Here is a 15,011-nt window from a genome sequence, read left to right as displayed (position 1 = left end):
CTAATTTGCCCGGTGGAGTCGCCATTTAGTCCGCCGATACTGAGGTGGTGCTGGGGTGACGTACTCACACGTGGAAGGGCTGCCACACTGATGGGGCTCCCCACGGGTCGAAAAGGCTATGAGTGTATTATCTGCCCGCATCAGACATTCTCTGGTGGAGGGGGGCCCAGTGGGGGCTGCTACGTAGGTGGGGTTAATTCCCCTCCCTCCTTCTTTTTCCTAGCAAAAATAAAATAAAATAAAATAAAAATGCAGAGATACAAATATCATTAATTACATGGTGTGGGGGGACAATCAGAAAGAGATTTAGCAACATCTCATGTCAGTATCTTGATAATTCTAGACCTGTTGATACTAATTACTTAAAAAGAAGCATAAAATTAACTATGGAACACATGCATTCATAACGCAAACCCATTCATACATATGTAAGTGTTGATGTCCAAATCCAGCCGGACTGCGATATGATGATATAGAGGCATGGAAGGCGTAGATCGATCCGCTCGGTCCACGGTGGTGGAAGATAGTGTGCCAATCTATTATGGAGAGTCATGGATCCGCACACAAAGAGGAGACAAAGGCCATTTAGGTGGCTCCAGTCGAGCCTCCTCCAATGCTCAAATTAGATAGAGATTTGGAATAATAGTGAGAGATAACAAGAGAAAATATAACAAGAAGCATTAGGGTAGAGTGATCTTCTTGGATCATTGAGCCTTGAGTGCCTGGCTTGAAGTGCTCGGCCTGAGAGCTCAGTCTCGGTCTTTGGGAGCTCCCTTTAGGAGCTCGGCCATTAAAGACTTAACTATCAGAGGCTCGGCCATTAAGAGCTTAGCCTTAGGAAGCTCAGCCTAGGTATGCTCGGCTTGAGAGCTTGGCTTGGAGTGCTTGGCCTGGAAGCTCGATCTAGGAGCTTGGCTTGGAGTGTTCGTTCGGCTTAGGAGCTCGACTTGGATAATGCATGGAAACTTGGCATGGAGTACTCAATATGGAAACTCGACCTGAAATGCTTGGGACGGGAGCTCAGCCTGGAGTGCTCGACGTAGGAGCTCCTCTTTTTTGGATTAAAGTCCTTCCTTGTTTGGATCCCGCCAAAAATTTATTTATTTTTTAATTTAAATTTTTTTAAATGCTTGCCGCATGTCGATTTGTAATGGTCGGATTAGATTTAGGCCACATCAATAAGTCTTAAAAGGAAAAAACAAAATTTGGAAGTTATAATCAGAGTGCCCCTAAGATGCAGATTTTCTTTGCTCAAAAGAAATCATGCAGATTTTCTTATTTTAGATGTACGTTAGGATGATTGTATTATCAGGAACAATGCCTAACAAGCTGCGAGATCAATAGCAATATTATTCGGAAACATGGAAGAAGTTATTACATTGGAGGCTCCGAATTTCCATGCTTATATTCATGTTTGCCTCCAACACCATCATGCACTTCTGAACAATCAAAAGATATCAGAAAGTTATATGCACTGCAAAGAAACCTGTAAGACTATCCAATGGACTAAATTTACCCTTTGTTAGCCAATTAGCTAATAGGTTACTTCATTTCAATAAATAGAGAAAGCTAGCAGGCAGGGAAAAAGCATCCTATTAGCAATAAGTCCACTATGTATTTGCAGTAATGGATAAATTTTTATATAATCAAATACAATAGCATGCCACAGGACAGAGGTAAATATCTTTACAGATATCCTTTCAGAAGATAATGGAATAACAACTTTTTTCCTGGGAACTCCCTAGAGAGAGAGCTCTAGAAATAGTTGCATGCAGGGGAGACATCTCTGGCATACTCTCCAAAGTAAGAACCTGCCATTTGTTTTCATTCGGAGGACTATGTCGCATGACACCAATTGGTTATGTACATGGATTAAACATTTCCTATATGCCGATGAAATATCATTCTAATTATCAAGGTATAACAAAATACCAGAAATCTTGATCACCCAATCTAGTAGGTTTGCTAAGCTCTGATTTCAAACTTGACAATTCAAACTAGCATCAAACTATGGCTCAAAATCACCAGTAGCAGATTCAAACTGATGAAACTAGTTGGTTTACTATCCTCAAAAAGAATGAGTAAGGTTGCCCTCTATACATTTAAATGTGTATAAATCAAGAATCACATTAGAATCCGAAAAGGAGATTAAAAAGAACACAGTCACACCCATGTTTCCAAGAACAAACACAAGCTGACAACAAGATAACATGCATACCCTGTAAAGCTTTTCAGTCCAACCTATCTTTCAGTCCAGTATACTTCTCTTCGACATAGATCACATTATACATAGAAGACATACACTTTGAGCTTCCTGTTTACCTGAGAATTTCAACCCTCTTAGTCATGAAATCATGAAGTCACGAACACAGAATGAGTTTAATTTTATCTCAAGGTTGGCCACCTAAAATGCATAGACTCATCAAATCTAATTCACAATATGTCAATGAAAGTCCTGTCAGAAAAATGTAAATCGAAGTCATGATCAGTAAGCCAAAGGGGAAAAGTTTAAGCAGAAGAAATATACAGATGCATAAAACATCATAAAATCTATCCCTCTCTAAAAGAATTGTTGATATTTGGTCGCCATCATTTATAAATATACCAGAAACTACATGCATGTAATTTGCAACATCCAACCTTCTCTGTAAGAAACTCAAGGCCAATTTACTTATGGAATGAACGATCCAAATACACTCATTCAAACAAATATCAATCCACCTAATGTTACTGGGCTTATTAAGTACAGTTCCAAGAAGAAACAAATTAGCATGAACTAAAGAATAAAGAGAATAAGTCCTTCCCAGCAACAGATATAAAGCAAGACAGCACAAAATAACACATGCGAACTCCAAACCTTTTCAATCCACGCTACTTTTCTCGACATACATCTCTTCATTTACAGATATACACACAAGCCTTTCCATAAATCCAACTTCACATATACTTGTAGAGTCGGATCTTATATGATATATACTCAAGACATTCTGAGTTATATTTAACAATATCTGACCACGAGCATTCCAATAATCATCATGCAAAGACAGTCACTTTACTACCAACTTAGGCTGTAGATGCTGGTTTGCCATCCTGGAGGGAGATCACAGTCTCGAAAGCGCCCACCAAAGCCTTCACCTTGCTCCTCCTGGTCTCTACCAGCTTACTTGCAGTTTCTTCAATCACATTATTGAACAAACTCTGCGCCTCTTTCTTCCCCCTTGTATCTTGATGCCTCAGGACCACACCTTGAGCTTGTGGATTTGGATCATTTGAGACATCCATCGCATTCCTCCGCCTAAAACTTCTCCTCCCTACTAGACGAACATTTGAGTTCTCACCCACCACTCCTCTTCTCCTGAATTTGAGCCTTCTTGGACCATTGCTCTCAGTCTGGGGTTCAATTACTCTACCTCTCCTAAACTTCAATCTGTAAGGCGCAGGAATATTATCTTCTGGGTGAACGATTGCAGTTCTTCGTGGTCTCCTTCTGTCTTCACCCTTTGATAATTCATCACTGCTGTTGCTTTCTGTTTCCACATCATCAAATAGTGATTCACTTGATTTACTAAATCCAGACACAGATTCAGGTTCCTCAACCTCCTCCTCATCAGGTGAAATTGATTCTAGTGTCTGGTGGCCATCAGATATTTGCTGCATGAAATCCAAATCAACATTCTCTGCTTTGGACTCAATGACATACAATGTTTCCTCCTCATTCCCATCAATGTCATGTTCAGCCTTTTCAACCTTTTCTCCACTATCACTTGCAGTATTTTCAACATTTTCTTGACCTTTTACAGGAGCAGCGAGCTTTGCATTTCTATGTTTCATCAGTTGCAAGTCTGAGACCCCATTACGAGCAGACTTGGCAGGCAAAGAAGCTGTTGTTGGTTTTGATACTTTCCCTTGTCCACCTTTTGTCACTCCCTGAACCTTATATGTCTTGTCCTCCCGATTCCTTCGACTAGCTAGACCTGCTGAAGGAGTTAATGAGCATGCAGACTTTACCACTGGAGTTTTCTTTGCCTTCAAGGAGATTTCAGGTTTAGCAGAGATACTAATACTCTTGGGAGGCACCGATGCCTTTTGCTTAATAATAACTGGTTTAGCAGCTGTTACAGGTTTCTTCACAGATATCTGCCTGAGCAATTTGGGCTTAACTGATGCTATACCTTTCTTGGCAGACAACACAGACTTTTCCTTCATGGTACCAGGCTTCCCACGCGCATCAACTTCGTTGCCATGGGACAGATCTTTTTGCTTCAAAACTTTGGGCTTGTTGAGGAATGTTTTTGACTGCAGTGGGGTCTTCTGTTTGATTATCTGCCTCTCCTTTCTGCCACCTGTATTGAGGCTTTTTAACTTTATCTGTTCATTTTCTGGGGATGCAGGAAGAATTGCCTGCTTGCCAGGCACAATGTTTTTATGGCCAGGTGACAGAGTCTGCAACTCCTTGGTGACACGTCTCTCCGACAATCCAGGTCCCTTGGTTGTTGACAAAGCCTTATGCTTGATGGCTTTAGGTTTATCAGAAAATTCAATTCTCTGCGTAGGCGAGGACTTCAGTTTCCTTACAGGTGTCTTGCCTCTTTCTCCAAGATCCAAAGCTTTTGCCTCATTTTGCTCTTCACCCGTGACAATATTATTTCTTGATCTGCGAAGAAAGGAATGCCTTTCCTTTCCTTCGAAATCATGTTTCCTTCCATACTTACAAAAATCATGGCATGACTTTATAGAAGTTTGGAGATATCGAGGCAGAGGCTTTTCATCACTGTTTGAAAAAGAAGGTGAACCACTAGGAGATGTTTTCCCTGTCCAATTTATCCTCTCCCCTCCTTTAGGCTTAACAACCTCCAGGGTTACTGAGATAATACCCCTATCTATTGCCTCGTCGTCCATTGGGAGAAGGTCAGGATCTCGATTTGCCGCAGTTAAGATTGCATGCCACTGCAAAATGTTCCAAAGTCCTGTTAGCAAAGAGGTGGGAGAAAATGAATGAAAGAGAATAATTTAAAGAGTAAAAGGCATAAGTTTGGATAAATTATCCAATGTTTCTAGCGATAATTATGATTTATAGGATACAACAGAAAAATGAATCAAAATCTACAAAACATTGTTTTGTTTGCTAGGTTCAAAGAATTAACATCCAGCAAGGGACCGCCGCAACAGATCAATCATACAAGGATTTACGGGATATCGAGCATATTAAATATCATTAGAGATGGGCGGTTTCATCCGAAATAAGGTTCTTTCATACTTCTCCCAATTTTTCGAGAGATTGAGGCTGAAAGTACTGTCTGCATTACATTCTTTCACTCAACAAGCTTTAGTTTTCACTGCTGAACTAGCAAAGGATGCCTTGGGACCGTTCCGACTGATGATCCTATCAAACGTAACTTGCAAAGCTGGTTTACTAGATATAAATAACACAGTTGATTATATAAGAATTCTATTGAAATTAGAGGTGCAAACTGGATGATATCAATACATTAAAGTAAGGCCATTTTCAGAAAACACATAGCAGATTGTTTGTCTTGTAGTAACATAGGCATGCGTGTATATTTTAACCTGATCTACACATAAAAAACAAGTTAAAATAGCAATGCCCCCCTCACCCCAAACCCCCAGCCCCCACCCCAAAAGAGAGGAGAAGGGAAAAAATTAGAGGTGCAAACTGGATGATATTAGTCACTGCAGTAAGCCATTTTCAGCACATATGGCAGATTGTTTGTTTGCAGTAATGTAGGCAGAACAAGGTCAATCCCAAAAGGGAGGGGAAAAAAGATATCTACCCACACACTCACACACTCACACAAATGAAGCCAGAAAAATGAAAGGCTAAGAGAGTTTCTTAGTAGCACCTGGTATATTATTCTGAAACTGAGACAAAGATGACTGCTGTGAATCCTTTAATTGCTTCTCAACCTGAAACACAAGCAACAAACAAAAACTTATGCATAATCTGATCAGAACTTCTTCAGAAGTCTAGTAAGACATAAAAATGCAGATTTTCTTTCAATCAATCGGGTGTTAATGCCAACACCAAGATAACCTTCATTTATGAGTGATGATAGAAAGTAGATTTTCCTTTTGCACTCTTACAATTAAAGAAAGGATAGCATCCAACAGTTTATTGAAAGATATAGATAATATTTCGCAAGATCATAACAGTACAAACAATATTATAGGATAGCATCCAACAATTTATTGAAAGATATAGATAATATTTTGCAAGATCATAGCAGTACAAACAATATTATAGGATAGCATCCAACAGTTTATTGAAAGATATAGATAATATTTCGCAAGATCATAGCTGTACAAACAATATTATAGGATAGCATCCAACAGTTTATTGAAAGATATAGATAATATTTCGCAAGATCATAGCAGTACAAAGAATATTATAACAGCCATAGAAACTATTGGTGAAAGAACGGTTACTTCAAAACCTCTCAATATGACCATGGAAACACAAGAAATAAGCAAAGTTGAGCCATTCATAATCTAAAGCAACGAACTTCCGCAATCTTTCATCATCAAGTCGAGAAAAAACAACCCTGAATCTTCAACTAGCAATGGAAAAAAGGAAAATCAAAGACCAACTTTTATGCTAAGGCTCATCAATAACATAGACCTAATCTATATTAAGAAAGAGAATTTATGACACTAAATACAGAAAGGAGAGGGGCCACCTCATTTGAATTAAAAAGCAAACAGCAGCAATTTTCTCCTACCCAACAAAGTCATACTATGATGCAACTGAAACAAATGAGAGTAATAAAACAAGGCATCAGAAATGAGATAGTTCTGCAATCCATTTCATTGAAAGAATGAAATATGTTAAATTTCAAAATGTTTAGAATACTGAATTTCCTCAAACCAAGATTTTGTGTCATTTACATCATTAAGATCATCACTCGGAAAAACTAAAATAAATGAACTGAGGTGATATTTATCCAATATCCAGATCAGGGAAGCAAAGAAAGAAAGAAAGAAAGAAAGAAATATAGAAGAATCTTACTATCCTTTCTAAATCAGGAAGGCAAGAAAACTTGAAACATAAGAAAGTATCACCATCTTTCTTAAATACCTTCAGGAGATAATGCGATCTACTAAAGTTCATCAGTTCAAGAACATAAGTTCATTAAATAAATAAATAAAGGGAACACAAAACTAAGAAAATTTCACCATCTTTATAAATATAAATACATATGATATATTAAAATACATCAGTTTCAAGATCATGCGTTATAATATTCACTCTTCCCGGCTATTACAGAAAGAACAAAATATATTTAAGAAGCCTTGAAATCAAAAATTCAATCTCTTCATCTAAATGAACTAACAAGTTCCAGTAAGAAAACAGAACATAATAAAGTAGCGATAGCTTTCTATCCAACAAGAATCAAACCAATGACCTAATTTAGATCGAAAAGAAACCCATCAAGATCCAACCATTTTTCAATCAACTCTCATCACCATCACCAAGAAATCCAAAACCCAAACGGACTAAAAACAGATTTCATCGATCAATCAAAAGATTCAGTAAAGATCAACAGAAACAAGCCAAGAACAGAGAAAACCCCATCTTAATTTTTACCAAATCAGAAGGACATGTTCAAATATTGTATCAGCTCAAGTAAAGCAACAAAGCACAAGAAACACCAATCAAGATCGTATCTTTGCAAAATTTAATTTACCATCGCAGAGAAAAAAAATACAAGAAAGCAACCAACACCAATATCAAAAACAAAAAAAAAGATCCAATCTTTAATCAATAAAACCAATAAAGACGTAAAAAAGGCGCCATACCGATCATCACAAACGTCAAACATATCAAGATCGCATCTTGAGGCAATTCCGATCACTAGAAATCCAAGAAAAGAGCGAAAAAGGGCCTTTCGAGCTCAGAAAAAAGCTGAAACCACGCATCAAGATCGTACCTTTCGGCGATCCCCGTCACCAGAAAGCGAAGAGGGAGGAACCCATTTGAGGACTCCCCCTCCTTCCCTCCTCGGCAAGAGCAAGGCCGGGGCCGGGCTCCTCCCCTTGGAGATCGTGCAAGCAACGTCAGTGTTTTTTTTTTAAGAGTAAAGAATGCGTGTTTGTTGGCGAGAAGAATAACAGAAGCAAGCGGAAAGTAGCGGAGAGCGAGAGAGAAGAGAAGGCGTCGCCACCAGCCCAATATGAAACGGTCCGAAATGCTCAACTCCTGAAGTCTCCCGTCTCTCTCTCTCTCTCTCTCTCCTAAGAGTCCAACTTCTCTCTTTCTCTCTCTAGATCTGATCTAAGATACGCAAATAAAAGAAAAAAATCTAGGAAAGTTAGATTTGGGGTATTGTTAGTTGTGAAAAGACAAACAGAGAGGCGACCGCGAAAAGAGACCACAGCTTGAAGGAACAACACGGTGTGGGTCCCGCCAAGGGATTGCGGGAATGTGAGGCTGGTGTTTGTTTGGGAGAATTTTGCTGTCTTGATTAGGTGGGACGTGTTACTTAGTAAGGGGGGTTAAGAAGGGTTTGGGGTTTTTTTTAATTGACTTAAATAACTTTAATTTATTGAAAGCATGTTATGAAGGATTGGGGTGTTAGTAGATGCCTAACTTTTCCCACGCCATCCCCTTTTAATCAACATAAATGATACCCATGCCATGGGCTGAGTGGTAGTAAAAATAAAAATATAATTTTATATAAAAAATAATAAAAATTTAAGATATAGCAAAAAATAAAGATGTGATATTAATCTTTCTAATTGGGATGGTTGCTATAGCATGGAAACATATTTTTTTTATGAATATCCTTCTAAATATCGAATTTTGCATGAATACCCTTTTAAAATTAATATTTACATGTATACCCTCATAACAAACTTATTTTTGCTATTCTCGTAAATTAATATTTACATATTTTTGCATATGTACCTACGCTATCTAACACCTTTAAAAATTAATGGTTTCAAATTAAAATAACTAAAATATCCTTAATGGATGGATGTGCAAAAAAAAATTTTATGGCAATCGATCGCGATGGAAAACAAAAAAATAATTTCAAGATTTTATTTTATTTTTAATTAAAATAAATTTGGTTTTTATTAACGGTATTAGAAGAACCATTATATTAGACGTATTTATGCAAAAAAATAGTATTTTATGAGGGTACAGAAATAAATATAAGAGGATATTCATGCAAATTTGAATTTTTAGAAGAATATTCATGCAAAAAATTCTATTTTTTTTATGTATGTGAATTTCTGAAAAATAAGAAGTAATTTTTTTTATTTTTTTTGAGGAGTCCCATAAAAATCTAATTTATTTTAAAAATATATACAATTTTTTCTTTATCTTTAAATTTTGGAGAGAGGTTGAGTTTTTTTTCTTATTTCTATTCAATAGATAGGTAAGGAATATAGTAGATAGGTGCTCATCTGCTATAATTACACATCCTTGTGTATGCTTGGGTACTGAAGTGAAAGAATACAACCTTGAGCACTCCTTCTCTGGGTTAGCCTTAATTAAAATATATACTTTAGGAATTTAAAATTAGTTCTTGGATTTCTATCAACTTTTTCGGTCTTCATAGTTAAAAAATAAAAAATAAAAAATAAAAAGGCTATAATGAGGCTTGATGTGATAAGGAAGAAGATTAAAAGATGTGGAAGAAATAGAAGGTGAAGTGACTCAGAAATCGCCAGGTAGCAAATCCGATGTGGACTTGTCTGGGCTTACGGGTCGTGCATGCATTTCAGGGACTTTGACTCTCTCCATGTTGACCTCAACGTACCTTGCATGAGCATCAGAAGCCAAGCAGACTTGAATGAATTCGATCCCAAGGAGACTTGACTAATTGAAATAGTCAATAGAGGGCGAACCCAACTAAATCCAAGTTGGAGAACAAATATATTACATCAATTTACAGTAGATTTTTAAAACTTTCTAAGAACACAGACAGCAACAGCGTAAATTATAAGAATTTAAAGATGGATTCTTTCCTAAATTTGTGATTTATGGGATAAAATTGCAGTAATCTGTAAAATATCAAAAAATTGCAGGTGGTTTCTAGAGGATGATGGCTAATAATTCATGTAACCTTTTGTGGAGTGTAGCAAAATTCAAGGACTCATTAGGTCCACAACAATCAACTCCATTGTCATAATACAAACTCCCTACCTAGTCAACTGGCTTTCCACATCTTCACCCTCTACACCTTACAAATATTCTTATTTATGGGTAATAACTTATGATGCAACCTGCAGTCCATCTATTTTAAGCAAATTTGGTTTTGGAATAAACGGATCCAAGTCATAAACAAGTCAACCTAATCTAATCAGTTTAGTAAACAAATCAAGTTCAGATTTTAGAGTCTTGACTTGATTAAGCCATTTTGACCCTCGAGTTATGACCGAACATCTTTAGCCCGCTCAAAATATGCATAATCTATTTAAAATCCATAAATCCCAGTGAAAACCTACTTGACATGTTTAACTCGTCTAACCTCATTCAAACTACCACCGAAGAGAAACTTGATAACCAGTTTCTATGTGGATAAGACTCTTTAAAAATATCTCTATCAACCAACTTCTTAATATTGGGTTCACCATGCATGGCTTTTTTTTCTTTCTAAATTCCTAATCCCCCTAAAAGTATACATACCCAATATGGCAACTAGAAACTAAAAAACTGGTCCCTGGCCCTTTGGTCTATGGAGAAACTGTGTTAAAAAGATCTTTATTAAATGGGTTATACACGTCAGGTTGGACAATTTGATTCACTGAAAAAGAAAAAAAAAAAAAGAAGTTAGGTTTGGATAGATTTTTAATCTATTTAATAAGTGGGCTCAGATTAGTTTGACCAATTTTTTCATCTAACCTTCATGGAACCCGACTTATATCTGACTCAACTCTCTCAATTACCATCCTTAGTCTTATTTTCAATGGTTCAATAAGTACATCTTGGTTAATATGCACAATGATACTAAGGCCATGTTTGGAATTGTTATTAGCAGTTACGGGTGCAAATAGGTTGGGTCAGATGCTCAAACTGGGTTGACCCTTTGCACGCTTTTGTAGTCAAAGTTACGTTCACAGTTTAGCACCTCCTTGGTATGCCTCATACACGTCTTTCCAAGAAACACACAGAAAGAGATAAGAGAAGGGGGGAATTTCCCAATCATCTTTGTTTTCTTTCATGCACATTTGTGTATCTTGACTCTAGGCTATGCGACTTCCATGTTTGAGCAACATATTTCTTGCTCTGGCCTTTTCTCTCCAAGACAAAAGACAAAAGAGAAGTAGAGCATAGAGATGAGAATGCATTTATTAAGTATAAATTCTTTTTTATTATTTTTTATAAAAATTGAGAAACTAAAAAAATGGATCAAAATAAAGGTATGAAAATACCAAACTTAGGTCATGGCATCCAATGCCCGATTACTTTCTAGACTTGGCACCCTTTTTAGTCAAATAAGGTTTATAACCATCCATGTTTTGTTTTATTGCATGCCACATTTCCTTAACATCAGTGTAACCCATCGATCTTAAGGTGGGGGATCTTGACCGATGGAATGTAGTAGTTTTTTTTTTCTTAAGAGGAATGGATAATCATCTAGGTTCAAATTTTTCTCAAATTTACCATCCAAGAATTAAATCCCGAGTTGAAATGGCCCAGGCAAAGGAGAGCATATGTTAGCTACATCAAGCAAGAGAAAGAAAGTAAGGACATATCTAGTTAGGAGGAGAGATGTAGAATGGAAATGAACATAAACAACATCCACTCCAGCTGTTTGATTAGCGTGAGTTCTATTCTCATTCTCATTTCCTCTGAAATGAGAATGCCCCAATCTTCGAAAAAGCTAATCCTGGCTCTCCCCACAATATTCAAAATCCATTCTACTAGCTTTACTTTAAGAATTTTTTTTTTCAAAAATACTATTCTATTTAATTGGTTTTCTAAAAATACTATAATTAGTCATTCTGATTTCAATTTCAGACACGGATCAAATATGTCGAGAAATATAATCATTATAATTCTTATTTTAATCCATTCCGGTTCCGATTTAGATCGCGAATCAAATGCACCCTAAAAATCTACTAGAAGGATGATCAGAGTGCAGTTGGATACATTGCACAGCATGATAGAGCGCCCAAAACTCAACAACAAGCAGTAATAGATTGTTTTTCCTACCATTTGTTGACTAAAAACATAAGCATCATAATTTAAAAATGTGACCACCATCGCTTAGCAGATCATAGTGGAAGTGTCTATAGTTTCATGCTGAACTCATCATACCCAAGAAATCCAAAAGGAGAGATAAGAACCATATCAAGGAGAAAAATTAAACCCAAACAAAAATAGCCATACATATACTCAAAAAGGAACTAGATATATCATACATAGACCACCAGTACAATCAACAATCACAAGCCATGAATCAAGAAAGCACTGTCATGCACAATAGCCCAATAACTGGAACAGACAAATGATTCAAGGGCTTTTTCCATCAAGATGACCACATTTGATTCCCAAAGGTGGAGGAAAAGAAAAAAGTAACTGATCCCTCAGTCAAACATGATGCCAATACCTTGAATGACATGTATTACTCACCAAGCTCCAACCGATCTATGGGCAACACAACATGGAGTAACCAGTAACTAGTTGTCCAAAACAACATACATTGAGCACCTGACCATGCACCAGATGACTATTTTGTACATCATTGCAGAGGAAACCTGCATGACAATGAATATATTCCATGCGCTTCACTGGCTAATAACCCTGTCAACCTCTAGCTCTGGTTTGGATGGAAGGAGAAACCACTAGGTAAAGATCTCTTTGACAAGCCAATCCAAGCTAGGAAATGCAAAATATAGTATGAAAAAGGATGGTAATGCAAACAGGACAGTGACAAGGATGTACAGGGCTAAAATGGCAGCACTAGCAGGGATGGCATACAGGACTATGAGAAGAAAGATGATTATGAGTGGGAACTTAGCAGTTACGCGAACAAAGAACGCAAGCGATTTACGTAGGGAAGCATGGATCCTCTCTGAACTGAAGTAGTTACTGACTAGGCCAGCATGATTCTGATCGGCACGGGAGTGTTCTGCATGCATATTTGGAGCTCTTTGTGCGCTGTGATGGCGGTAAGCATTACTTGAAGGGCAGACAAGATGGTGCTCCCCACAGACTGAGGACTGAGACTTCACTCTATTGCCATTCATGCTCTCTAACATCCAGAGTAGGAAGTAGTTTTTGCGGGGAAATGTGAGATTACCCTTGTAAACCAGCCGAAATGACAGAAGATTGCACCATGGGCAGGAGATGAAGAAAGGTAGCTGGATTGGTACAGTTGGAAATTTAACAACAGCCCACTGAAGTCCGAAGACGCAATTCTTGCATAAGGTATGGCCACACCACAAAACGTAAGGCACATTCTCGACAATATTAAATGATTCGCAGCATATTGGACAATCCAGACCTTCTTCTCTGCTGGTGCATGAAGAAACCTCATCATCTGAGCAATCAAGATTGGATGCGCTTGATTTTTGGTAGGTCTTCTTTGGGCTTAAACTTCCGGCGATGGCATTTGATGCAAAACTCCACATTGCGATTGGTTGATGGAATGTCAAACTTAGGCAACTATGTCAATGTGTAGTATAAACAAAAAACCAACAGATGGATACGATCTCTAGATCCAATCTCAAATCTGATATAAATTCTCAAAATCCCCTACAACAAAACCTGGAATACAAAGGCAGGTAAAGGGATGTAAGTGATGGTACCATAGTGAGATTTCACAGAGGAATCCGCCACCAAACAAGCTTAAGATGGGTATCACATACAAAAGAATTGTTATTTGCACAAGCCAAAGAAGGTGATTAACAGGGATATATATAGACACCATACATAGCATATAAGCAAGAATACATTTGTTTGATCTTATTGTTTTCATTCTATAGCAAAACAAAAATATATAGCAAGAGCCATAATGTATTGTGGACAATCTATCCAATGCAATACAGCATATGAAACCAGCTTCATGCCAAATGAACTGAGAAAAATAAGAAAATGAAGTTGAAGATGATTGCATGGAGATCAGCACAAAAGGAACAAAAATGTGCCGCAAGGTGTATCATTTAAAGCAATGTATCCAAAAAAAACGCTAGATAGCAGTCACCAGCAAAACATCAGATGGAAGGTCACAAGTCTAAATAAGATTTAACCCACTATTGCTTATTACCATCAACCAATCTATTGCTTATTACCATAATACACCATTGGCTATATCCCATGATTCACAGATTTCTACGGATTACAACTTAAGTTTTTAGGCAATATATCATCTTCAAGTGAAAGATCAGATAATATTCACTAATTACAACTTAATTTGTCAAGCAATACAGACTTTTTAAATTCACATTATATACCATACAAGATTAATTAAAAATCCCAACGGTTCAGAAACAATAAACGAAAAACAAAAAAGAAAGGAAAAACATTTTAAAATCAGAATCCAATTAAGCTCGTGCAGATCATCATACATCCGAAAAAATTAAGGATAAATCCATAGAGAAACACCAAAAGGATCCAGAGAAACACATTCAGGAAATGGAAAAAAAACCCCCAAGAGATCCAGACTCCATGTCAAATCCATCAACGAAGAGCACTAAATTCAGGGAGAGCAAAGGAGGTATCCGCCAGAAACGCCGCCAGAAACAATAAATCGGGGCGTTAACCTCTAAATCAACAGTAAAAGAGTCTCCTTTCGTGCAGAATTGATCTCACTCTCTAAATAAACCCCTAAAAAAACCAAGATTTTACCCAAAAAAATAGCCTTTTTTTCACACCAATCAAGTCTATATCAAAAGGATTGAAATTAGATAGTGATATTACCAATTAGCGGTCGCGAGCAAAGGGATCGTGGGATCCAGAGGAGTGGAAGAAGGACGAAAGAGAGAGGAAGCGACCGGCACCCCTCCATATCTCTCTCCTCCCCCCTCCCTCTCTCTCTCAC

The 15,011-nt window shown here is 37.3% G+C and overlaps 2 protein-coding genes across 2 annotated transcripts; both read right to left on the bottom strand.

Annotated features, from left to right (window-relative positions):
• Positions 1–2,652: 2,652 nt before the first annotated feature.
• On the bottom strand, positions 2,653–6,707 carry LOC103709268. The gene is made up of 3 exons (XM_039127525.1): positions 6,696–6,707; positions 5,862–5,925; positions 2,653–4,967 (listed from the first exon to the last, which is right to left on the bottom strand). The coding sequence occupies exon 3, from the start codon at positions 4,897–4,899 to the stop codon at positions 3,064–3,066; it is 1,836 nt and encodes a 611-aa protein (XP_038983453.1). The 5' UTR covers positions 4,900–4,967; positions 5,862–5,925; positions 6,696–6,707; the 3' UTR covers positions 2,653–3,063.
• Positions 6,708–12,332: 5,625 nt separating this feature from the next.
• On the bottom strand, positions 12,333–15,011 carry LOC103709269. The gene is made up of 2 exons (XM_008794539.3): positions 14,891–15,011; positions 12,333–13,738 (listed from the first exon to the last, which is right to left on the bottom strand). Exon 2 carries the CDS (start codon positions 13,600–13,602, stop codon positions 12,814–12,816), a length of 789 nt encoding a protein of 262 aa, XP_008792761.1. The 5' UTR covers positions 13,603–13,738; positions 14,891–15,011; the 3' UTR covers positions 12,333–12,813.

This window comes from Phoenix dactylifera, chromosome 6 (genome assembly GCF_009389715.1).
Source record: "Phoenix dactylifera cultivar Barhee BC4 chromosome 6, palm_55x_up_171113_PBpolish2nd_filt_p, whole genome shotgun sequence".
Classification (NCBI taxonomy): domain Eukaryota; kingdom Viridiplantae; phylum Streptophyta; class Magnoliopsida; order Arecales; family Arecaceae; genus Phoenix; species Phoenix dactylifera.
Note: the sequence above shows the minus strand (reverse complement) of the source record. Positions and strands in the feature narration are given on the sequence as shown.